Source organism: Lissotriton helveticus, chromosome 1_1 (assembly GCF_964261635.1).
Source record: "Lissotriton helveticus chromosome 1_1, aLisHel1.1, whole genome shotgun sequence".
Classification (NCBI taxonomy): domain Eukaryota; kingdom Metazoa; phylum Chordata; class Amphibia; order Caudata; family Salamandridae; genus Lissotriton; species Lissotriton helveticus.
Window position 1 is genome coordinate 443,892,766 of NC_136057.1, and position 27,345 is coordinate 443,920,110.

Here is a 27,345-nt window from a genome sequence, read left to right on the forward strand (position 1 = left end):
ATTGGTATATGTCGTCGCTGACAACACTGTACCTTCATTCTCCAATCATTCACTAGCACACTCTATGAAGACTATGTGCAGAACTTACCTGAGAAACCACTAACACTTTTTCTCCCATAGGAACCCATGTTAGGAGATTTTGGGCCTAAAATGTTTTAAGTGTCAAACTGATGTTTGTATGGAGAAAAGAGAACTAAACTGCAAAGTATTACAAGTTTTACTTACCTTGTATTGTGAGATCCAAAGGTGTGGTATCTAAGTATACCACCCCAGTACTCAAAGTTATAACAAAGTAACAAAAACATAATTTGAAAGTAATTACTGTGTAATTCAAACTGCAGTTTAAAGTGTTGCAAACAGTGACAAGTGCAAATCCATGCTCAATTGCCTTTCTGTGTAACATTCTACCATTAAAAGTATATTTTACCTACCTGTACCAAGTCCTTCTTGGTTCTAGAAGTAAATACAAGTATACCTTTGTTATACTTACCCAGTTGGTCTGGATACAGTCTCTGAGGGAGTGCATCAGTCTTGACTAAGTGAATACAATAAATGCTTAACACACCCTCTGGGTGCTCTAACTGCTCTCCCACACTACCACAAAGAGCTGTTAGTACTTACCTAATGTAGCCTCGACTATACGTTTGGGGACTCCCTGGACTCTGTGCACACCATACCTCACTTTGGTATAGTAATACAGAGCCAGCTTCCTACATTGGTAGATCAGCGGTGGGATGTAAAGCCTTGCATTTATTGGACTAACTTAGTCAAACTCTGATCACATGAAAAGAATCCAGAAATTGTCTTCAGTACAACAAATTTATTTTTTGGAATTTTTTTCCAATTTCTAAAAGTCTTATTGGGGCCCTGAGTTAAGTCCTTTTAGCCTTTTTTAGTCACCGAAGTTAGGGGGGGAGTATCTAGAACTGTTAGTTTAGGTCTTCCAAAAAGAACCCCACTTTAGAAATATAATGAGCAATCAAGGGAATATGGTTGAGCTCGACCAGACCCCTTACTCCAACATACAGATTAGAGAGTTAAGGCTTCTCTGTAAGGCTAAACATATAAGAACTGGGTCCAACCCTAGCAGGGTACAACTCCAGGAGTTCCTGGCAGGGCATGCAAGGACCACCCCACAGAAGAAGGTTAAAACCTTCAAGAGAATGGGGAAAGCAGTGAGGATGATGAAGTCCTAGATCAACCACCTCAACTACTTAGGGAGGAAGGGAACTTTGTGTCCTAACCTTCACACTCAAGAGGTACAGGGTCTGGCTCCTGCAGAGGTAGGGCCAACTCCTTATCAGACAGTGAGGACAACTTCACTGAGGAGTATCTCCTTTTAGTAAGGATGACCAAAAGACTAGACATAGAGACTAGGCTACTAGCTCTAGACAAATAGAGAGCAGAGATGGGCCTAGGACCCATTAACGGTGGCAGGATTTTTAAAACTCTAGAAAAAGTAGGATGCTTTGATCCCAAAATTCACAAAGGGATTTTCCCTAAATTAGAGGATGGTGATGACATCACCAAGTGGTTCACTGCCTTGGAGAGGACTTGTGAAGCCAGAAAAGTGAGAAAGTCTCATTAGGGGGCACTCCTTTGGGAACTGATCTCTGGTAAGTGCAGAGAACGACTTCTGACACTTAGTGGAGCAGAAGCAGAGCCCTATGAACTCATGAAGGGCACCTTGATTGAGGGATTTGGACTCACTACTGAGGAGTACAGATTAAGTTCAGGGGGGCTCAGAAATCCCAGAGTCAGTCCTGGGTGGACTTTGTAGACTACTCAGTAAATCTACTAGGTGGCTAGTTGACTGGAAGTAAAGTGCAGAATTATGAGGGTCTTTATAATTTGTTTATGAAGGAACACATTTTGAGTAACTTCATTAATGCAAGGTTGCATCAGCATCTGGTAGACCTAGGTTCAATTTCTCTCCAATAATGGGGAAAGAAGGTGGGCCACTGAGCCATGACAAGCGTAACAAAGACAACCACTGGGGGTGACCAATATAAAGGGGTCACAGAGCCTTCCTATGGGAAAGAGGGTGAGAAACCCAAAGATAAAACACAAGAGTCTTCAAAAGGCCCCAAAATCCTGGTCAGGGGGTGGGGCCAAGAACTCCCCCCCAGCCCACTAGTGGGTACAAGAGGAAACATTTTGATCCCGCAAAGACCTGGTGTTTCCACAGTAACAATAATTGGGTCCTTAATTAGGTCTGGCTTTAACCATGACCTTTTGTGTTTATTAAAATTCTGTCTCTCTCTCTCGGTCTATCAGCTGGCTTCACTGTGAGTGACAGCATTCTGCTCTTTTACAAGGAGCAAATAAGCGCCCAAAGTTGTTTTGTTAAGTGCCAGGAACTACTGTGACAATGTGTGCTTTTTTAGACCAAAAACAATTTTTGCTTTTGCCAATGTTTGTTATAAGGTGAGGCCCCAGCATCTAGCACACCAGTAAAGCTTTATAAAGACCATGCCAAAACAAGTCTAACACTGACAAAACCAAAAGTCTGACTACCAATTTGAGACTATGGATTTGCCAATGCATGTTTATTTTTATGTTTCCTATAATCTTATTGAAACCGGTTACACTTAATTTCCAGTATGAATATTTTTGGGAATTAGTAGCATACATCAACACATCTTAGTAAATGTTTTTGTAAAGAAAAGGTGCCTAAACGTTTACAGTCCTTAAGCTAAATGTTTTTTTCCAACTTTCATTTTTTTGTGATCATTTTATTTTGAAAGCAAATAATCATCAATTTTGCTTTCAAGCTTCTGCAAATATTTGCATCTTATCAGAGAGCATTCTGGGAGCATTATAAATAGCCTCATATTGCTAAACTTTGAAAATGTGTGTACACATGTTTATACTGGAACCACTGTCAGTATTGCAGTCGGAGCTAACAACATTTACTTAGAGCGCTCACCCTAATAATATAGGCTTTGCATTAATGAACCATAAAAGCAAGTCTGAACAGCATTAACACATATACAAATATTACTTTACCTGCAGACAATGCCCTTCCCTGATCTATAATGTGGTACTGTAAACTAGCAGCCAAAGGGTTTGTGCAGTAGGGGGTTCAGCCTTCTTGTCCCAAGGACAAAATGCACATGAAAACGTGTTGCTTTTGACCCCAAACAATATGTCCTATGCAGTCGGGCTATAGGAATTCCACACCCCTGGATGTTCAGCTGCCCTGCCTGCTTTTTGCCTACAGAGAGGTGCCTCAGAAGGGAGTAAGGTTTCCGCCCTTTGAACTTGTGTTTGGCCACCCTGTAAGGGGATCACTCTCACTTGTGAGGGAAGGATGGGAAAGGCCCCATCATGTACCACAGCAAGCTGTGGTGGACTATGTACTAGGCCTTCGTTCCAGGATGGCAGAGTACATGCAAAAAGCATCCAAGCACCTTGAAGCCACACAGGAGCTCCAGAAGCTCTGATATGACCAAAAAGCGGCACTTGTAGAATTCTATCCAGAGCAATAGGTGTAGGTTTTGGAGCCAGTGGCACCAAGGGCCCTTCAGGACAAATTGAGTGGCACTTACCCTATCCTGGAGAAAAAGAGTGAGGTCACCTACTTGGTCGACCTGGGCACTAGCAGGTCCATCAAATGTGCACTGCCTTAAACTCTTTGGTGGATGGGTGATGTGACCATGCTAATGGTTACTGATGAGGATGAGGAGACAGAGAGTGAACCTCTCCCTGACCACTGCTCTTACAGCCCCAAGATGGGTCAGTGGGTGGAGTTGTCTACACAGACACCCTCTCTACCCAACATCAAGCTGATTGCAGATAGGTTCTGTAACAGTATGCACACCTCTTTTCCTTGACCATGGTCAGACACCCTGGTGTACCCATGAAGTGGACACTGGAGACAGCTTGCCTGTCAAAACAAGAATCTATTGCTGGTCTGACCAAGTCAAGGAAAGCATCAAAGCTGAAGTCAGCAGGATGCTGGAGTTGGAGGCCATTGAGACTTCTGAGAGTCCCTGGGCCAGCCCAGTGGTCCTAGTCTTCAAACCTCATCCACAGGGTGGAAAGAGGGAGATTAGGTTTTATGTGGACTACAGAGGCCTCAATGCTGTCACCAAGACAGATGCACACCCCATCCCCAGGGCTGATGAACTGATAGATAAGTTGGGGGCCGCCAAATATTTAAGTACCTTTGACTTAACTGCAGGGTACGGGAAGATTGGCATGGCCCCTGGAACAAGTGAAAAGACAGCATTCTCCACCCCTGATGGGCACTTCCAATTTACTGTGATGCCCTTTGGTCTAAAGAATGCCCCTGACGCCTTCCAAAGGTTGGTGAATCAAGCCCTTGCTGGATTGCAGTGCTTTAGTGCAGCTTATCGTGATGGTTTAGTAGGATCACCTGGTCCACCTGAGGAAGGTGTTACCGGCCCTGCAAGCTGCAGGCCTAACTATCAAGGCATTCAAGTGCCTGATAGGGCAGGGAACGGTTGTGTAATTGGGCCACCTTGTAGGGGGAGGCCATCTCCAACCCCTTCAAACCAAAATCCAGAACATTCTGGATTGGGAAGCTCCAGCAACCCGACCCAAGTAGGGCATTCCTTGGCTTGACTGGGTATTAGAGGAGGTTTGTGAAGGGATATGGGTACTTTGTGACTCCCCTCACAGAACTCACCTCCAACAAGATGCCCAATAAAGTGAACTGGAAAGTTGGATGCCAAAAGGCCTTGACACCCTAAAAGAGGCAATGTGCTCAGCACTTATTCTTAAGGCTCTAGATTACCCCAAGCAGTTCATAGTGCAGACTGATACATCTGAGCTAGGGATAGGAACAGTCCTATCCCAAACCAATGGTGATGAACAACACCAACCTGTTGCTTTCATAAGGAAAAGGCTACTCTCCAGAGAGCAGCTTTGGAGTTCCATTGAGAGGGAGGCATTTGCTGTGGTTTGATCCCTGACAAAGCTGAGACCATACCTGTTTGGTACTCACTTCCTAGTTCAAACTGACCACAGACCTCTCAGATGGCTAATGCAGATGAAAGAGGAAATACCAAAACCTTTGAGGTGGTCCATAACCCTATATGGAATGGAATTTACAGTGGAACATAGACGTGGGACTGCCCATGCCAATGTAGATGGCCTTTCCAGATTTTTCTACTTAGACAATGAAGACTCTCCTGGGAAAGGTTAGTCTCATCCTCTTTTGTTTGGGTGGAGGGGTTGTGCAGGCATGTTCCTCCTTTTTGCATGGTTACCCCCCACTTTTTGTCTGGCATCTGATGCAACCAGACTTGATGTGCCCTGGGTCCCTGCCAATGAGATTCCTAGGGCCTGTGTTCTTTCCCAAGACTGTACCTTTGTACCGACAATTGACGCAATTCTGGCCACAGGTAAGCCCCCTGTAAAAGGTACTATGGGTACCAAGGGCACTGTGACAAGGGAAGGCCCCTAAGGGCTGCAGCACCTATTGTGCCACCCTTAGATGCCCTACACGAGAACACTCCCACACTGCCATTTCAGGCTGCGTGTTTTGGTGCAGAGAAAAGTGAAGAGTCGACATGGCACTCATCCCTGTGTGCCATACCTGCAACCCACTGTCTGAGGCCTAGGTAAGTCACCCCTCTAATCCAGGTGCACTAGTCTTAAAGTAAGGGTACAGTGGCATGAGTCCTGTACCCCTACAGTGTCTAAGCCCATTCTTAGATATTGTAAGTGTAGTAAAGCCATACAGAGTATATGGTTTGAGAGCTGGTCATTACAAACTCCACAGCTCCATAATGGCTTTACTAAAAATTGGGAAGTTTTGGTAGTAAGCCCCTTGTAAAAGGTACCATGGGTACCAAGGGCACTGTGACTAGGGAAGGCCCCTAAGGCTGCAGCACCTATTGTACCAGAACCCTTACACACTGCCATTGCAGGCTGCATGTTTTGGTGCAGAGAAAAGTGAAGAGTTAACAGCCTGCAACCCACTGCCTGAGGCCTAGGTAAGTCACCCCTCTAGCCAGGTGCACTGGCCCTAAGGTGAGAGTACAGTGGCATGAGCCCTGTACCCATACAGTGTCTAAGCCCATTCTTAGATATTGTAAATGTAGTAAAGCCATAAAGAGTGCAAGCCCTGGTGTGGATCCTGAATGGCTGCCTGCCCTTTGCCACCACAGACAGGACCTCTGGGTAGGGAGCCTCCACTCTCTAGGTCCAGAAACAAAGCCCATCCTGGGCAGAGGTGTTATGCCGCCTCCCCCAGGATGGGCTAGGTGCACAAAAGGGGAAGCTCAAAGGCCTGCCACCTTTGGAAGCTGTCCCTGCTTTTGCTGCCCCCAGCAACTCGCTTCCACCGGTTTTGGCCACCACTTTAGGCTGGAAAATCGTCTGGAAAACCAAGCTATGAAGAGAGGTGTGCCCACCTTTGCCAACCCAGCCCCTCTTGTGGGGGAGGCGAGGTGAAGCACACATCTCAGTCCCCTCCATCTTGAAGATGGGGAGGACTCAGCTATTCGGGAGAGGCTCATGCCACCACCCACTGGAGGGTGGCATAATAGGGGGTGTACCCATGCAAAGGAAGGGACCCATTGGTCCCGACCTGCACACCCCTTTAATGCCCCTAAATGTAGAATTAGGGGCAACCCTGAACCTTGCCTCCTCAGATTCGAGGAAGAAAGAAGAAGGACCATAGAGCCGTGCTGACCAAGGAAGGAGAAGAGGACACCCACTGATTTGATTTGCCCCAGCCCTACCGTCCTGTCCCGTCGACAGCAAGAACTCCAGCCAGTCCAGCAGCCAGCAACCCCCAGAGCTTGGAGGACCTGCCATGCACCCATCTGGCAGACTCTGTCTCCCGTGAGCACCGGATTTGCTCAAGCAAACACTCACCCACAGAATTGGCGACTCCGCGATCTGCACCACTCTGCACTCAACGCCCATCGCCCAAGTTCGATTGGCCCAACACCACAAGGAGGTCTCCCCAGAGATCCTGACCTGGGATCTGGTGATCCCCGACCTCCCTCAAGCTTCCAGTCAACACCTGCAGCCTTAACCTGAAGAGTCTCTCCGGCCTTAACAGGAGCTTGTAAGGAAACCCGATGCCAGAAGACAGCCCTGCACCCGATGCCCCATGGTGTCCAGGCATCCCTTAAGAACCCAACTTATCTCTCCAGCTGGTGATCGCCTTCAAGAAGTCTTCCTGCCCGAGCCTTCAGCAACTTCGCAGAACCAAAGGTCTCCATTGAAAGCACAGGGTCCGATGTCCTTTTTGCACCCTGCGCCCAGCTGCCCCAGTGCTGCTGGTGGTGCAGCTCCTGTGCTGGTCGTTGGCCCCTGCAGTGACCCCGTAGCCCCACTGGCTAACATTGGGCCCATGCACTCTGCACCCGGCCGCCCCAGTCCTGCTGGTGGTGCAAGTTGAGTGTCCATCTAGACCACAGCTTTCCAAACTTTTCATGTTGGTGACACACCTTTTTGTGAAAAAAAATTCAGGGACACAGTAACGCGAGGAAGCGCTGCGAGCGAGCCTGAACCACCTATGGTGGGTTCAGGCCACACACCCCACACACACATACCCCCCACACACCACCCCACAAACACACCACCCCACACAACCCCCCCACACACACAACCCCCCCACACAACCCCCCCACACACACCCCACACCCCCCCACATCCCCACACACATTCCACACACACCCCTACACCCCCCACACCCTACCCACACACACCCCACACAACGCACCCCACCCCCCCACACACACACCCCACACACACCCCACACACCCCACACACACAACCCCCCACACACACAACGCCCCCCACACACAACCCCCCTACACACACACACACCCACAAAAATGCAAGTGTCCGCCTGTAACACAACTGGTGCTCATGTGAAGCACTCTGATACCTGTGGCTCTAGTTTGGATGTTTTCTACCATATCTTAGCTTGTAAAAACAAAACAAATGAAATGCATGCTTCCAAGTGGAAATACTGGCCCCGGGAGAGAAAGAAAGGGTGGATATGCAAGAGGATGAAACATAAAAGGAGGAAGGCGTGTGAAAGACAAGTAGGGGGAAGGGAGAAGCATTGGCACTTTGCAGACTGCGCCTGACATGTGTAGGATCTTAAGCAGGAGTCAGGCACCAGGCACATCTATGAAACACTACTTCAGAATGACGGCAATGCAATAAACACCCCGTCTGTCCCTGGACTCTTTGCTGTGACAGCAGGAGCCAGCTCCATCTGACCGAAGTGTGGGTCTGGGGCAAACTAATCCCCGCCACGCCCATCCCCCCTTAGCTACAGAGCTCCCTAAAAAGTCAGCATCAGGCGGCCTCAGGAAGCCTCCCTCAGAAGTGGCATACACATAATAATAATCAAGAAGTGCTAGTCTCACTCCTGGCCCTGGTCTCCGGGGAGCTGGGTGGGAGCCTGCAGAGTTCGCGTCACTTTCGAACGAGTGTTGTTCTTTTTCTGCAAAAGAGCAGCCCTCGGAATCGCTCGCTCCTCTAAAGGTGCTCGAGGCAGCTAGCTCCTCGAGCGGTGGTGGCAGCGCTCCCCGCCGGAGCTTCAAATGGAACGACAAGTGGCAGAGTCCGGCAGGAGACTGGGGAGCCAGCGTCAAAAGACACGCATTGAAGACAAAGGGTGCGGACACGCGGGGTGCGCACCCCCACTGACGGCTCGTCTTGAGGGTCTGCCATACATTGCAGTATTACACCTCCACTTGGAACCTGCGCACACCTCACTTTTTCCTCCTGTGTTGCGCCGTTTGCTGCCTCTTGCATTTGGTTTGTCCCAATTGTCCCTCGTGTAACTTAAGGTTTGCTTTTGTATCGTGTTCACTTGTAATCTTCTCCTCCTCATGTATCATTCCTATTCCTATTTTGAAGCGCTCCGACGCCTTCGGGTAAAGTCGGCGCGAAGAAAAACGAATCCCTGCACCGGACTGAAATTAGAGAGCCATCTCCAGCTTTTCAGCCCCCACCCCAATTGGCATCAGAGGGCTTCAGCCCCCACTCATCCCCCCCCCCGTCGTGTGTGGCAGCCCGGGACCGCTCACAGCCGCACCCGAGCACTTCACAGGTCGTTAAAGACCTTGTACATGTTAATGGGGCCTTGTTGTTGTCGCACCCCTTCTAAGAGCCCTTGCAGCTCGACAGACAGACAGACAGACAGATGAGATGCCGGCAGACGGCATCTCATCGCGCGACACACCTACGGCTGGGGCGCGACACAGTAATGTGTCGCGCCACACAGTTTGGAAAGCTGTGATCTAGACCCTGGGGAACCTTGGTCCTAACCTCCAAAACTCCCACTCGTAACCGTGTACGTACCTGAGAAATCGCTAACACTTTTTCTCTCATGGTAACCCATGTTAATGGATTTTGGGGCCTAAAATGTTCTAAGTGTCGAACTGATGTTTGTATGGGGAAAAGAGAAGTAAACTACAAAGTATTAAAAGTCTTACTTATCTTGTGAGAGTCTAAGGTGTGATATATAGGCACACCACCCCAGTATTCAAAGTAATCTAAAAGTGACTAAAACATAATCTGAAAGTAATTACTGTGTAATTCAAACTGCATTTTAAAGTGATACAAGTATACCTTTTTTTATACTTACCCAATTGGTCTCAATTTAGTTTCTGAGTGTGTGCATCAGTCTTGATAGAGTGAATACAATAAATGCTTAACACACCCTCTGGATAAGCCTAACTGCTCGCCCAAACGTACCTAATTTAGCTCCTGCTGTATCTCTGGGGACTTCCTGGACTGTGTGCACACTATACCTTACTTTGGTATAGTATACACAGAGCCAGCTTCCTACAGGATTCCCCTGGCTTCTGGCCCAGTTAAGGAAATGACAACACCTATGACATTGACCTTCGGAAAACATAGTGTGATTGTGTCTATTGACCTGATCATCACTCTTAATCATATGTTGATACAAGGAATTCCGTGGCTGGTACTCCATAATCCTTTCAACTGGGAGACAAGTACTGTATCATAATCCTCCCATTTATCACTGGTTCTCTTTTTCCACTGAAGAATACTGGACTCGCAAAGCAGTACCAAAGAACCCCAGGGAAAACAATAGTTCAATAAAACTTCTCCAAGGGCTTCCTGCTTCTTAGTTCTCTTTTTCAAAAACCTAGGAAGGTACTTTACCACCACACCACGAATTTGAATGTGCCGTTCCTTTAGAACCAGAATAGGTAGTTTTCTTTGGTCTGTTTTATTCTCCTTTCGAGTCAGAAAAGGAGGCCCTGAGACAATACTTGGAGGAGAATTTGCAGAATGGGCTAACAACTTGAGCCACATACCCGCTCGGGCCGCTATGTTTATGGTTCCTAAGAAGAAGAGAGACTTTGTATCGACTTTAAGGGATTACCATCAAAGATCCATATCCATTGCCCCATATTAAAGACATTTTAGAATCTGTTCCGGGAGGCAAGATTTTTACCAAATTAGAACTTCGCAGAGCATATCATCTACCATCTACTGGGCTTTAAGGAAGGAGATGAATGGTAGACAGCCTTCAGGACCCCTCTTGGACACTTGGAATACCGGGTAATGTCTCTTGGAAGGAGTAATGCTCCTTCCAAGAGACATTAACCTTTCACCGTTTCATGGATCACATCTTTGCAGACATGTTAAACCACTTTGTAGATATCTCTGTAGATGACTTCTTGGTTTACTCAAAAGATTCTATACATCACCATCATCATGTTTGTCAGGTGCTCAAAAGGCTTCATCAAAATCAATTGTGCTGCAAATTGGAGAAACGCAAATTTGATCAGTATGAAACACAATATATCAATTAATCAATCAGGTTCTTATAAAGCACGACTACTCACTCGCGAGGGTCTCAAGATGTTGAGAGGTGGGTGGGGATGGATCTGAGATTCAGTCGAAGAGCCAGGTCTTGAGGTCCTTCTGAATTGCGGTAGCGAGGGTGATTGCCTGAGGTGCAGAGGCAGGGAGTTCCAGGTCTTTGCGGTGAGGCTGAGGTCTTGCAGATCCGTTGGAAGGTGGCCAGGAGGAATGCAGTTCCGATGTGGATTGCTTTGTAGGTGTGCGTGAGGAACTTGAAGGTAATTCTTTTGTTGATAGGTAGCCAGTTAAGGTTTCTCAGGTGGCTGGTGATGTGGCTGCGGCATGGAATGTTCAGTATGAGTTTGGCAGAGGGGTTCTGGATGTTCTGCAGTTTCTTTTGGAGTTTCTGGGTGGTGCCAAGGTAGAGTGAGTTGCCGCAGTCAACTCTGTTGCTGACGAGCGCATGGGTGACCGTTTTCCTGGACTCGGTTGGGATCCATTTCAAGATGTTACAAAGTAGGTGGAGCATATGGAAGCAGGAGGACAACACAGAGTTGATTTAGCGATTCAATGATAGCGAGAGGTCTGATATAATGCCATGGTTGTGTGCATGGTCCGAGGGAGTGGGGAGGGGATTCCGAGTGCTGCGGTCCACCAGGAGTCGTTTCAGGTGGAGGGGTGGTGCCCAGGATAATGACTTTAGTCTTGTCTGAGTTAAGCTTGAGGCAACTGTCCTTCATCCAGGTGGCCACTGCCTTCCTCCCACTGTGAAAGTTGCTCTTGGCGGCTCTGGGTTTGTCTGTGAGGGAGAAAATCAGCTGAGTGTTGTCGTCATAGGAGATGATGTTGAGTCTGTGGCTTCTGATGATGGCTGCAAGTGGGGCTATGTAGATGTGGAAGAGAATGGGGCTCCACAGCTGATTTCTGTAGGTTCTGAGCTGAACGGTGGAAGTCAGCCTCTCTGTGTTCGGCCAGTAAGGAAGGAGCTGATCCATTCTCGGGCTTGGTCGCAGACGCCGGTGTCATGGAGTTATGCTTAGAGGGTATGGTGGGAGAAGGTGTCGAAGGAGGCTGAGAGGTCCAGGAGAATGAGGGCAGCAGTTTCGCCTCAGTCAAGGAGGGTGCGGAAGTTGTCTGTAGCAGCGAGGAGAGTGGTGTTTGTGCTAAGGTTATTTTTGAAAAACGATTGGGAGGGATCAAGGATGTGGTTAATTTTAATGAACTCGGAGAGTTGTGCATTGATGGCTTTCTCAATGACTTTGGCTGGGAAGGGGAGCAAAGAGATGGGTCTGTAGTTCTTGAAGTCCGTCAGGTTAGCAGCGGGTTTCTCCAGTAAGGAGTTGATCTCTGCGTGCCTCAAGTCTTCCGGGAAGGTGGGGGGCTTGATGGAGCAATTGATGGTGCAGCAGTGCTCGGGTGCAATGGAGGTGACAGCTCTGTTGAAAATGTGATGAGGGCAGGAATCTGAGGGGACTCCAGAATGGATGCTCTTCAAGATCCTGAGGGTGTCGTCAGAGGTGAGGGTGGTCCAGTTGGACAAGATCTGCTGGAGTCTGGAGCCATTGGGTGTGGTGGTTGCAGGTGGGATGGTTGCAGGTGTGGTTGTAGCGGGTGGGGTGGGTGGCTCTTGGGTTGCGAAGCTGTCGTAGATCTCTTTGATCTTATGGTGGAAGAAGGTGGTGAGTTTGATGCAGAGGTCTTGAGAGGATGGACTATCTGCTGTTTCTGTGCTGGGTTTGGGGAATTCTTTGACCACTGCGAAGAGTTCTTTGCTGTTGTGTGTGTTGTCGTTGCTGCATTCCTGAATGGCTGCTTTCTTTGTTGTTCTGATGAGGTGATGGTGTGCGGCGACGGCGGTTTTTAAGGCTGCGTGGTCTGCCATGATCTTGCTACTCCTCCATCTTTTCTCAAACTGTCTGCAGGTGGGCCTGGACTCTTGGAGGGAGGGGGAGAACCAGCTGGCTTTCTTGAAGGGCTGCTTGCTTGAGGGTTTCCTGAGGGGAGCCAGTGTGTTGGCATAGTCCGAGATCCAGCAGTGGAGGTTGTGTGCTGAGGTGTTAGAGTCTGTGGATGTCGATAGTGAGGGTTTGCTGAGTGAGATGGTGAGCTGGTCTTCAGTGACCTTGTTCCAGCTTTTGCAAGGATCGCTGTGGGCGTACGGTGTGTTTGGTGAAGAAGTGGATGCAGTGGTGGTCTGTCCAAAGTTGCTCTGAGGTGTGGCTGACGGAGATGTTGCTTGCGGAGAAGATGGGGTTGAACATGTGTCATCATGAGTGGATTGGCGTTGTGACCAGTTTTTTTAGTCTGATGGTGGTGAGGTTCTCCAGGAGAGATCAGGTGTTCTAGTCGTGGAGGTTGTCCAGGTGGAAATTGAGGTCGCCGAGGAGGATGTAGTCTGTTGAGAGAGTGGTAAGCGATGAAGTCGTCACTGATGGGGGCAGAGTCCGGGAGGTCTGTAGGCAAGGTTACAGTGGAGGGTGGCGTTCTGGTTAGTCCGGATCAGGAAGTGGAGGTGCACCATGTCACGTGAATTGTCAGAGCTGGTTGAAAGGTAGATCATGTTTTTGTGTATGATGGCGTTGCCTCCTCCCGGTCGGTTCATGCGGTTCTTGTGGATGATTTTGTAGCCGTCTGGGATCGCAATTGCGATGTCCGGGCCTAAGGTGGGGTTCATCCAGGTTTCAATGATTAAGGCGACGTCGGGGGGAATGGAGTCTCGGCGGTGTGTCTTTTGAGGGAGCGGGTGTTGAGTAGGATGCATCTGAGGTGGTCAGGTCCGGTTCTTGAGGGTCCTGTGGTCGGGGAGGTCTGCTGTGCGGATCAGGTGAGGGTGCAGTTGCAGTTGCGGGAGGTGAATGGGTCTTGGGTGTTCTTCAGCGACGCAAGGTGGCAGGCAGTGGAACATCCGGTGTTGAGGGTATGGAGGGTGCTGGAGTCATATCAGTGGATGGTCCGAGGACCAGGGTTCCTGGCGCTGGGAACAGGCGGGCTTGCCTATGAGTCCATATTTTCCTTCAAACAGAATGTCCTCTCTCCACAATGAATTATTGAAGTGGCACAAACCTTTTTGGATATAGTTCAAAGCAACTATTCTAAAATTTCCATGACAGACAAAACATCTTTGTTATGTCAACTTCAAAAAAGAGACAAATTACTGTTGAAGAGGAAGACTCTTTTAATAGGCAAGCCGCTTATACTCAAAGTACTTAAAATGTGTCAAGATGCTCCTGTCGCTGGTCACAGAGGCATTAAATCTACCATCAATGTACGGTCCCGCTCCATTTAGTGGCCTTCGGTCAGAAAAGACACTCAGCACCATGTTAAATGTAATTGTTGAAGTTAAATAGTTTTAGTTTCAGGGCTTCCCATCGCTGAGCAATTGAGCTGTGGAGGGGAAAATGTTTGTTAGAATTACTGCGGGAATAACCATGTCTTTAACTTTTTCCTGAATCTAGATTCAACTTCTAACAGTCTTAATTCATGAGGCAAGGTGTTCCATCTTGCTCTCTTACTTCTTGTAGTTCTGAGAAGGCGTTCTTGAGAAGGTCTTAGGCTTCGGTTGGGGACCTATGGCACAACCAGGCCTCTGATTTTGGGGGACCTCTATTGTTTATTGCTTTATGTGTCCAGTAAAGTGCCTTGAATTTAATACTCGTGTCAACCGGGAGCCAATGGAGCGGTTCCAGATGCTCCCTTACTGGTTAATGAATTGGGATTTTGAAGAGAAACCTAGCTGCTGTGTTCAGCACAACTTGAAGTCATTTTATAGTGCATGTTGGGGAGCATAGGTAAAGGGAATTACCATAGTAAAGGCGGGAAATCACCATAGGATGAATTACTATTTTCCTTAAATACTTTGGAATCAACTCCAAGACCTTCCGGTTCATTCGGAGTAATCCGAAACACGTGCCCGCCAGCTTTTTTGCATGTTCTTCCATTGATAGTTCTTTGTCCATCCAAATTCCCAAATTTTTGACGGAAGGGTTAGGGGCTGGAGAGCTCACCATGAAACTAGAGCCAGCTAGACAGAGGCCTGAGGACGGCATTGCTCACCAGAATCATCAACTCTGTCTTGCCCCCATTTAATTTCAGACGACTGTTAGTCATCCATTTAGCCACTTTTTTCAAACATGGTGCCAATTGTTTGCATTCAAGATTTGCTCCATTATCAAAGGTGACCACCAGGTGCGTGTCGTCTGCATACGAGACCATGGATAGGCCGAATTCGTGGACGATATCTGCCAGCGGCCGCATATAGATATTAAATAAAGTGGGGCTGAGTGAGGAACCCTGTGGCACCTGTGTCAGAGAAACAGCCAGATTCCATGACTTGAAGGATCTATTATTTAGAAATGTGACAAGCCAGTCAGTCAGTCAAAATTAACTTTATTCGGCTGATTAAAGCCACCAAAGTGCAAATAACAAAACAGGGCAGATCAAATTTACATTCATAAAATACATAGATATAAAATCAGTTAAGATCGTTTCCAGACTATGTGGGACGCATTTAAAGTCTATATCAGGGGGATGGCTATGGCCAAGCACTCTAGTGTCCTTAAGTCCATCAGACAAAGGTTGAAACATCTAGAAACACAGTTGAAGGATCTTGAGACGAGGCAGCAGAACGACCCAAATGATGACTTCACGGCACAGATAAAAACATTACTGTCTGACTATAATGAGGAGGCGGATAGGGAAGTGCAACATATGGGCAAGTATGCCACGGCTCGGACATATGGGGAAGGGGAGAGGCCCAGCTCAGTGTTGGCCAGAATAATGCGTCAGGAACGGCGACCTCTGGTGATTGATGAGTTACTAACAGCCACGGGAGAGGTACTTACTGATGAGACGGAGATCCTTGATGAGTTTAGAGGTTACTACGCGGATCTCTATAAGTCGAAATCCTCCCTGATGGAGGGAGAAATTGATGACTATCTTAGCTACATTAAAATGCCATTCCTGTCTGACACGCAGAGGGAGTTTTTGATGACACCAATCCAGGAAGATGAGATACGGGATGCGTTGAGTGGGATGCGTTCTGGTAGTGCCCCGGGGGCGGATGGCCTCACAGTTAGCTTTTACAAAGCGTTCATAGACAAATTAATGCCACACCTGATTTCACTATTTGATGATATCTGCGCAGAGGGTAGCATGTCGGCCTCCATGAGTGAGGCGCTGCTGTTCACAATTTTGAAACCTGGGAAACCCCCCAACTCTTGCGGTTCCTATAGGCCACTTCCCCTAATTAACGTTGATGCCAAACTGTATGCTAAGGTGTTAGCCACGCGCCTTGCTCTGCTTGCTCCGGACCTTATGGCGCCAGAGAAGGCTGGCTTTGTCCCAGATCGGAATCTCACATATAATATCCGTACGGTACTGGGCACCATGCAACACGTACGACAAGAGATAAAGCTCTAGCCATTTTCCTTGATATGGAGAAGGCATTCGACTCTGTGGAATGGCCATTCATGATTAGAGTATTGCGGAAAATGGGTTTGGGTGAACCCTACCTGCAAATGCTGGGGGCCTTGTATTACAAGCCCACAGCCAGGCTCCGAATAGGAGATACGGTCACTGAAGCTTTCGAAATAAGCAGGGGAACCAGGCAGGGATGCCCCCTCTCACCCCTACTATATGCGCTGGTTGCGGAACCATTGGCATGTGCGATCAGGGAATATCATGGTCTGGAGGGCATCAACTTCCCGACGTACAAAATAGGTATCTCCACGTACGCAGACTACACACTGCTGTATGTCCGCGATCCGGAAACAAATCTCAAATCGGTACTTAGGGAGGTGGTGCGATTTTGGGCCCTTTCAGGGCTGAAAGTTAATTGGACCAAATCGGTCGCGTTCCCGCTGACACCAGTCACCGGGCCGTTTGAGATGGAAAATCCACTGCAGTGGTCGACAGACCCGGTTCGGTATTTGGGGATACATTTACATACGGACCCAGAAATACTGATACGAGAGAATTATGGGGTGGCTTTTTCCAGGCTTGTAGATGACGTGGACAGATGGTGCAAACTTCCCCTGTCATTAATGGGCAGGATTGCCATCATGAAAATGGTGATCTTGCCAAGGTTCTTGTTTCTGTTCTCTAATATCCCGGTTGTCCTCTCCAAGGTATTTTTTAAACAACTGACACAGGTACTCATTAAACTTGCGTGGGGGGGTAAGCAACCCAGAATTCAGTGGAAGGTCTTGACTCTACCATACGAGATGGGGGGCCTAGGTGCTCTGGACCTGGAGAGATATTACAGGGTGGCACAGGCGGCTCATCTGCATACCTGGATACATGGTAAGCAAAACATTCCACATGTGATACTGGAACGTCTGTTTGCGGAACCTTTTCCCTTGCCAGCCACTGTCTGCTTCCCGGCTGATCGTAGTGTAGGTAGATTGGATTCCATCAAGACCACGAATCATGCTTGGCATGAGTTGATGCGGGCACAGGGCTGCGAACTGCTATACTCCCCACAAATGCCAATTGAATGGGCGGTATGGCTCCCACTACTGAAAGAGAAAGGGGTCACGAGCGCGCTGCACAAGTTGGGGATCACAAAGTTAGAGAACCTATTTGTTGACGGGGTGGTGAGGACCTGGGAGCAAATTCCCCCCCACGCAGACTGCAGCTTCGCTTTTGACACGCTTCCAGTATCACAGAGTCCGGAGCGCGCTGCAGGACTTCTTGGGCCCGGACCTTGCGGAACCACCTGAGGTTCCGGAACTTACCTATGTGATAAAGACGGTATCCCCCTGCAAGCTGGTTACGAACCTCAATAAAATGGGAGCTCGGCATAAACAGCTTCAATATTCCAAGGCTAGAACGGAATGGGAACACGATCCCCAAATACAGATAGATGACGAGATGTGGAAGTGTTGCTGTACTAGCACTAGGAGACTGTCTCTGAATGGGAGACACAGATTGGTGCATTTTAAGTATCTGCATTGTGTCTACTATACCCCAGAGAGACTACACAGGTATGGGCTGCGGCAGGCGGCGGAGTGTGAACGCTGCCATGCGCCAGTGGCTGATTTTATCCACATGGCCTGGAGCTGTCCCGGCATCAGCAAATTCTGGGGGGAAGTTTTCTCGGAACTTAGCCAGATATTAGAAGTAGAGAAAACAGTTAACCCGGCACTGGCACTGCTGGGATACTCGAAACAACTGCCGGTGGCGCTACGACGTCTGGCGGATATGGCTTTGCTAATGGCCAGGCGCGTCGTGGCTATTTGCTGGATGAGGGGTCCGTTGCCTACAAAGAAGAGATTGGCTAGGGATTTGCTGTATTGCTGTACGCAATCTGAAGCATACAGTGAATTGCTTACGCCCAAGAGTCGTCCCAAGAACTTCTGGAGTCTGTATATGACATATGTCCACACAAGTGAGGTAGAGGAGGAGACAGGGCAGGGGGGAAACACTGATGAGCTTGCTGCACCGGAGGAACACGCAGCGGGGACTGACCCTGGGAATGGGGAGGACACAGAGTAAGCCGAAGTTAGGCCGGGGGCGATATGTGCCAGATGAGAGCTCGGGGTGGAGTAGACAGCGCTCTCTAACAGAACCAAGAGATATTTACGAGGGATGCTGTGTGAGGTTTAGTGGGAAGGGGTGGAGTGCTAGAGTCTTGAGGGGTGCTGATCATCCACTTTCCTCCTTATGAAGGGTGACTTGACATTACTTACCTGGGATGTGAAGTGGGTAAGCGAACTGCTGGCATGTTGTGGGTGGAGGGGTTGTTGGGGTAGGCCTTAGGGATTTCGTTCACATATGGAAGGAATGTTAGTCCTGCGCTCTGCTGGGCTAGGCGTGCTAATTGTTTGTATGCAAGTGGACATGCATTTGTAGGGGGGGTGCGGCAATTTTACTGCAATGGCACAGTTGGCTTTCTCGGAGACTATTTTAGACACGATTGAACTGAACGCCGCCGAGCCTCCGGGATGTCGGCTGAATGGCTGTGTGAGTAGTTCCGGGTTTGATCAAATGTATTTCTTGAACACCAGCTGCCGGCCCCCTGGTCGTAGGCTACACGCCGTGTACAATATTTCTGTGCGACAATAAAGGTTTTTGAAATAAAAAAAAAAAAAAAAAAAACAGTTAAGATCCCCCGTCTTGTATCCATGTAACAGACATAGAAAGTATAAAAACATAAAACGGTTAACAATCTTCGTAGAGACCTGCTCCACTCAGTGTTCATTGACTACCGCTCCCGTGTGGAACAATAAAATACACTCCATCATGTAGTACAACAATTCATACAAGAATGAGCATGCCTCTCAAATCCATAACAGGGAAGATAACCACAAAAATGACAATACAGCCCACCGACACATAATTATGCCTGGGAGCAAATAAATAAATAAACTAACAGTAGCCCAGCTCACACTTAACCATCTTTACATGTAAAAACCCAAAAATAAAATTTAGATAACTTGATTTGTTGCCGTATCCACAGGGGAGCTCATAAGTGACCTGTTCCTACGCCTGATTGCTCCTGTTAGAAAACTTGCTACCCCAAAACAGACCATGGGTGACGCTAGCGTTTGTAAATATACCAGCGCCGGCCTAACTTGTTCGAAGTTACAACCACTAAGCAAAGGAATGATACATTTTCTGCGCAGTGAATTGTAATATGCACAGAAGAATATTGTGTGAAGAGTGTTCTAGTCAGAGAAATTATCACAAGGACAAGGACTTAATGTTCCTTCTTTGAAGCACCCTTTTGGAAAAGCATGGAGCCAGGGAACCATATTCAGCCTGAATCTTGTCAGAACAAAGAGATGGTACGGTTTGTTTATATAAGATGAATATGGTTGCATTTGTCGTCCAAGGCTCAGTATAGCAAATCGTCTTACCATCGTTTTTTTCAATTCGTTCTCCTCCCTTAATACCCTTCGTCTATCTAAGAACTGCTGCTTGAGGTCTCTGATGGCCGGCTTACCCAATGCTGTGGGGGTCAAAAATAAATCGGGGCAGCCGAGCATTTCCATCTGGTCCTAAATATATCTAATCCATGGAATGTCTAACACCTTTGCCAGGGTGAGACAATCTTGGATGATCGATTGGTTAAAATTTGGAGTAGGTTGTGCCCAAATTCTCAGCCAACGCAATAAAGGGGCAACCGCAATCTGGTCAGATATAAAACCTCCTATTAATTCCTCGTGTTTGCTAAAAGTTGGCGTGGAAGCAGGGACCGAAAGCAGCCTACGCAAAAAAAGTGTTTTCAGCCCCCTGGATTTCTCTGACATCTGTGTAACCCCAGATGTCACTCCCATAAGTCGCCATGGGTAGACACTTGGCATTATAGATCTTCATAAGTGCGGGGAGTGCTTTTGATCCTATTCTTTCTGCAAAGTCTAAAGTGGCCCCTGATGCTCTAGTTAATACATTCTTTTTGTGTGCACGCTGCGTATTCCATGAGCACCGGTCATCAAAAAGTACCCCTAAATATGGAAAAGCAGTGAATTTTAATAACTCGAGTCCCTTGCAATAGATTTTTATCTTCGCTGCCCTCCTCAAGCCTATGGACATAGCATGTGACTTTTTAAAATTAATGATGAGGTCCAATGACTCCATAAAATCTATAAAACAATTTAAGAGCATTTGCAGCCCCCTTGCGGTCCTGGCCACCAACCCCGCATCGCCAGCATACAAAAGTGCTGGAATCATTTTGGTGCCGGCTCTAGGGATATCCTTACAACAAGAGTTAAGGGCATCCCCTAATTTATTAACATAGAGGGTGAACAGCAAGGGGCCAAAATGCACCCCTGCCGGACCCCTCTTTTAACTGCCCATGAACCAATCAGGCTACCATCTTCATTAAATCGCACAGCCGCTGTTGTGTTTTCATGGATGGCTGCCAGAAATGAAATCAAATCAACATCTAGCCCTATATCTTGGAGGATCACCCTGAGTTTTGATCTGTTAACAAGCTCAAAACCCGAGGTTAGATCCATAAAGGCCAGATGGAGGTCCCCGCGCTTTGCAACTGTATACTTCCCTATCACCAAATGGAGATTAAGGAATTGGTCCAGCGTACCTTTCCCTTGCCTAAAACCATATTGGAGATCGGAAACTATACTTGCTTGATCCAGCCACTCTGTAAGTCGTGCCAGGACAACTTTCCCCATAATTGTGTTGAGGAGCGAAATAGGCCTATAACAAACCTATAACAAACCGGATCGTCCCTCGCTCCCTTCTTAAAGATCGGTATAATAACCGCCTTGGCCCAGGACAGAGGAAAACCAGACAGGCAGGCAGCATTAAAATCATGGGTTAAAATCTTGGCCTATTGCTTGGGATCTGTCTTATAAAGGTCAGCCGCTAGTCTGTCGGGACCTGGGGCTTTCCCCCTGAGGTTGATGTAATCGCTTTAGTTACTTCATCAATTGTAAAATCAAGAGGGTGGCATAAGCAATCACAAACTAATGTCTCTGTGCAAGCCAATCCAAGGCTCCTGGATCCCTATCTCCCTAAGTCTATTTAACAGAATGGAATAATCTATGGTGTCAAATGCCACGCTCAGATCCAGGAGAAAGACTGCGGCTGAGCCACCTTGATCAAGAGTGCTTTTAAGCTCTTTGTTAACTGCAAGAAGGGCAGATTCAGTGCTATGCTGAGCACGAAATCCCATCTGAGTGGGATAAAGACGTTGATTGTCTTCCAAAATAACAGACAACACCTGATTTACATGTTTCTCTAGGGGTTTTCCTAAAAAAGGTAGCAGTGAGATAGGACGGTATTTAAAAGGTAATGATGGATCTAGATGCGTTTTTTTGAGCAACGGTCTAATGGTTGCATGTTTCCATATTTTTTGAGGCAGTTCCTGAGACTAATGAATGATTAAGAATTTCAACTGTCAGAGAAAGAATGGCCTCAATGCCTTTAAGTAGATCATGGGGGGTACCAGATCTAGAGCAGATCCCAATTTAGTAGGTTTGCACTGTGTCTTTATTCAGAAATAAAAATGGGGTAAGACAGGAGGAGTTGGAGTCACCAGAAAATCTATTGCATGGCTTGGAGCGGTCCCAATCCCTCCTTGAAATGAGTCATAAATATCTGTGAACTTTTTTCTGGAAAAAGACTGCTAACTCCTTACATCTTTTCATGGAGGGTTGTGAAGGGGAATTACCCTGGTTTGGGGTTGTCAAAGATTTAACAACTTTAAAAAGTTCCTTAGGGGAATTTCCCGCTTGGTTTATCTTTTCCTCAACAAAAATTGGCCTTGGGATTTTTTACTTCATTGTGATAAAGTGTTATGGCCGATTTATAACTCACTTTTAAGGATGGGCCATAATCCTTCCTCCATTTTCTCTCCAACTTCTTGCAATATGTTAACTTCTATCAAATTGGTGCTCAAAATAAGTCTTCCCACACTCGACATTTTGGATTACTTCAAATTTTTTCATCCCAGACACGGAGAGACTGTGAGCCACTCGTAGCAGCACCTGCTCTGCACATTACCCATCAACTAAGGACATCATTCCCTTTCCGTGTGCTCCCTATGACAGTTTACCATAGTCTGCTATTCAAGCAAGACGCTAATGCTAAACAACGAGTTTATCTAGTAATTATCTGTGTCGGTATTTCCTCAATGAAACCATAACTGAGTTCCTATCATCTGATATAAACATATCCAGAACATTGCTACCTATTGGAATAGTAAGGAACAATCATCCATTAGACATAAGGTGTAGTTTCCCACAGGAGTTTTTTCATCGGTTTAATCATACCAAAATCTCCTGACCAAGTAATAAAGGAATTGTGGCTTTTTTCCTGACGAAGGCGTTGCACACGCCGAAACGCGCGTCGAACAATATACAGCCCTGCCACAGCTCTGTTTATTGTATTGTATTTTAAGAAACATAATTGCTATGTATATGATCTGTCTGTTTTTAAAATATTAGTTTATACTATGTATTAGACATTTACATTGTTTTTATTAGAATGTATGAATAATTGAATAAAGCATCTATATAATTTTTTACTAATTGTTTTTAGTTCATTAGTTGCTATTGTTTGACATTACTGGTTGGAACTATGAGACGCATATTGTGCATTTGTTTATTGTGTAATTAATTGTCTAGGAAGATATATACATTGTGTTCTACCTGTCCTAGAAATTAGATAAAATCAGGGGGTCCTTGTTAATTTCATACATTACTTCAACTTTTGCCAGACCCTGCTGAACCTTGGCATACTGTACCTACAGATTTCATCAGTACACTACCTCCATCATCTATTAACTGAGTCATAATGGTGACAGTAGATTCCTTTTCGAATATGGCCCTTTTCACAGCTTTAAAAAAACTACCTTCCGCTACGACCATAGGCGGATCACTGAAACAATATCAATGACAAAAATATAGAACTACCATAATATCGAGTAAAAAATACAGAATGCCAAAATATCGAATTCCTAACTCCAAACAGGTAAGTACAAAAATAGCGAATCAAAAATATCGTGGTAAAAAAATATAGTTAGTCAAAATATCGATTTTTTTAAAAATGCTTTAAAGTAATTAAAAATTAATGAAATAAAAAATATAATTAACTTAAACATACTTAAAATACTTAAATACCCTTAAAATTAATAATTAATTAATGTAAGTTAAAAAAAACATACACATTTATTTGTTAATACATATATATATATGAACGTAATATTAATAAAAAATATACAATATTTTTACCGTAGAATAGCGGAAAAGGTAAAATGTACTATTCCCACTCCAGTGAGTGCAACAGTAGGGAAAGCGTTGGATAGCGGGAGGGTAAAAATTACTATTCCCACTCCAGAGAGTGCAACAGCAGGGAAAGGGGTAAAAATTACTATTCCCACTCCAGAGAGTGCAACAGTAGGGAAAGCGTTGGATAGCGTAGGGTTAAAAATTACTATTCCCACTCCAGAGAGTGCAACAGTAGGGAAAGCGTTGGATAGCGGGAGGGTAAAAATTACTATTCCCACTCCAGAGAGTGCAACAGTAAGGAAAGCGTTGGATAGCGTAGGGGTAAAAATTACTATTCCCACTCCAGAGAGTGCAACAGTAGGGAAAGCGTTGGATAGCGTAGGGGTAAAAATTACAATTCCCACTCCAGAGAGTGCAACAGTAGGGAAAGCATTGGATAGCGTAGGGGTAAAAATTACTATTCCCACTCCAGAGTGCAACAGTAGAGAAAGCGTTGAAAAATTAACAATTAATTAAAAATAAATACCAATAAATAAATTTAAATATTTAATTAATTCCATTTAAATTACTTCCCACCCTATTCCCCTATAAACCCACAACCCGCTAAAGTAAATAAATTAACAAAATTAACATATTTATCAATTAATCAATTAATAAATATTAATTACCAATTATGAGTTAAATTAATTACCAATGAAAAATTAATTAACAATTAATTCAAAATAAATACCAATAAACTAAAACATTTAATAAATTATAATTAAATTACTTCCCACCCTATTCCCCTGAAAACCCACAACCCGCTACAGAAAAAAAAAAATTAACATAATTATCAATTAATCAATCCATAAAAATAAATTACCAATTATAATTTAATTAATTACCAATAAAAATTAATTAACAATTAATTCAAGATTAATACCAATAAATACATTAAAACATTTAATCAATTATAATTAAATTACTTCCCAGCCTATTCCCCTATAAACCCACAACCCGCTACAGAATTAAAGTATGCAAAAATTAAATACCATAAAATTCATTCCTTAAAATAAATTATAAAATAAATATACACTTTTTACACATATACTAATATAAAAAAAACTTTAAAAAATTCGATATTATTAAAAAATCGATATATTTAACATCTATATTATATACTTCGATATTTTGACTTTCTATATTTATAGAAATCGATATTAACTTACTTACCTCAAAATCGATATTTTTGTTGTCTATATTCTGTCCATTCGATATTTTGTCCATTACATTCAATATTTTTGTTGTCTATATTCTGTCCATTCGATATTTAGTACATTCTATATTTTTAACTCGATATTAATGCAATTCTATATTTTTAACTCGATATTTTGACTGTATACCACCATAGGCAATATGTTTTTGCAGGAGATTTTTTAGTCTTTATGTGGTGAGCCGTCATCTCAGTATGCTTCACATTTAAAAAACAAACATTGAGCAAATCCTTACAGATTGATGTAGCCCTATCCTCTGGTTTCATCCACAAACTAATGGGCAAACAGAACTTCTGAACCAGAGCCGTGAACAATAACTTTGTTGTTTTTATAATTCCACAGAGCGTGATTAGACCACGTTTCTTCCCTTGGCTGAGATTTCCTATAATACTTTCTTCATAGTGCCACCAAGTCCACACCTTTCTTTTGTCTGTATGGTCTTCATACTAAATCCCTTCCTTCTCGGCCCTGTGCCTCTCTTTCTGTTGCACGCATCTGCTAGTTTAATTTGCCACCTTCAGATGGCTCATAGGCATATTCTTGGTAACCTACATGAGGCTAAACAAAAGATGAAGTATGTTGCTGATGTCCATTGGTGTCCTTCTCCTGTTTTCCTTCCTGGAGAGAAGATGTGGCTCTCCTCTAAATTCTTACCTGATCATCTTTCTCCAAACAAGTTCAAACCACGCTTTTATGGCCCCTTCAAGATAGTGAAGATGATCAATCCTGTCACCTTCAAGATTCACTTGCTTCTGTTGTGGGAGGTCCATATAGTATTTCATTCCTCACAGTTGAAACATTATTGCAGTAATCCCTTTCATTGCCTCTTTTTTCAACGCCCACCACTTTTGGTGGATGGTACTGCTGAGCTTGAGGTTCAGGAAATATGAGACTCACGCCCTTCGAGAAACAAGCGCCAGTTTTTGATCCACAGGCAAGACTATCCACCCAGGGAGCTTTCATGGGAAGATATGTCTTCCTCCCATGCCCCTGTTCTAGTTTCCGTACAAGCCTGGGGCCTCGAGAAGGGGGCATACTCTTGTGCCAGCAACCTGCCTCGCAGCTATCTCTTCTCCCATTCCAAGTGGATGAGACGCAGGGCTTCCAAGCACTGGGGTAGAGGCCAGTGGGTCAATGCATCACCTCTCCTGCACACTTACCTCACTGGGTCCGGCTCACTAGTACCACCTCTCGCAAGTCCATTCCTCTTCTTGGGAAAGCTGGTTGGGAGAACGCGGTCAGCGTTTCCATATTGTTGCAAGTTCTTCTTCTTCCCAGAATCCTCCTGAGTATTTACATGACCCAATTTAAAATAGTGGCTCCACCTGCCTTTAGTGTTCTTTCCCAATCCATCATGGCAGCCGTACGTTCCAGTGATGCGATTCTTGTTTTACCATTATAAAAGGCAATTTTTCCTTTTGCTGCCTGTGTTCCAACACTTCTTCCTGTGGGTGTGTTGCCCACTCCTGTTCCAGTGAATTCTGTTTAGTGCTCCTGCAGTTCTCGAGTTCTCCTGTGTTCCTTCTGCCTTGGAGTCCATCTTTAGGTAACATCCGCTGGTGAGGCCCATCTGCCATTTGAAGGTTTTTGCCTGTGGGATTTTTACTCCTTAGGGACTTCTTCTGGGAGGCACCACCTGCTTAGGTGCTTTTCTAGTGTATGCGGCATTGTGGCTATTGGAAGGCTGTGCCCTTACCTCTGGCAGACCAAGACTATTAAGGACTGGGCTTCTAGGCCAGGTCGAAGTTAAACGGTGTTCTGAGAGTATTTCCCAACAGAAAGGTGTGACACATCCGTCATGAGGCAAGAGTGCCCATGCTCAAGGCACCTGCGTGCACACTAGCAGCCATCTTTAAATTCGGTTTCTTTAAATAGAAAACCCAATCCAAGAGTGGCATCTATGTATGCTCATGCATCTAGGAATATAAGTTTGCATGACAGTGCTAAAAAGCATTGGCAAAGCCAATAGAACAGCCTTTTAATTGTAATACCCAATGCTAACTGGCAGGCCATGTCGACGACATGACTGTTCTGGAAATAAATGTCCTTGAGGCAGATGATAAACATCTCATGGTCATGGGGACATGAATGAGAAGGCTGCAAACACCAGGGAAGAAGTGGTCCACCACCATGTTTCTCCCATTGGAAGGCTCTCTCTCAAACTGCACCTGTATTTATATGGGCAGATGACAATCAAATTCTCCTACGGAAACACATACAATCACACCCACTTCTCTACATGAGCCTTTGTTCTCGAATATAAACCTCAGTAAAGGGATTCCCACATGGAGGTGCATACAAGATCCCAGTAAGGAAGGCTGTATGCTTTGCCCACCCACCATAAATCTCAAATGCAAATAAGAATTGCTCTGTGAATAAACAAGAATTGGAAAGACCTAGTCTTTTCTCTCCTTCATGTACTTACTGTTCTTTGTGTGCTTGGGAAAGCTGCATATTCAAATGATCCTGAGCTTTGCGGAGTTCCTTTTCCTGTCGCTTTTGCTGTCGTTCAATAAGCACCATTGCCCTGGCAGCTTGTACACGTTGTCGATCCCAATCTGCTGCTCTCTGACGTTCCTCTTCTTCTAACCTCTATTAAAATAGTGTTAAATCAA

At 45.6% G+C, this 27,345-nt stretch overlaps 1 protein-coding gene across 2 annotated transcripts in view; it reads right to left on the bottom strand.

Annotated features, from left to right (window-relative positions):
* RIBC2 (RIB43A domain with coiled-coils 2) overlaps window positions 1-27,345 on the bottom strand; it is a 193,620-nt gene that overhangs the window by 1,848 nt on the left and 164,427 nt on the right. For both annotated transcript variants that reach the window (XM_078673835.1, XM_078673836.1), the window contains exon 6: window positions 27,156-27,322. In XM_078673835.1, the coding sequence (XP_078529961.1) occupies window positions 27,156-27,322 (167 nt within the window). The remainder of the gene's footprint in view (window positions 1-27,155; window positions 27,323-27,345) is intronic.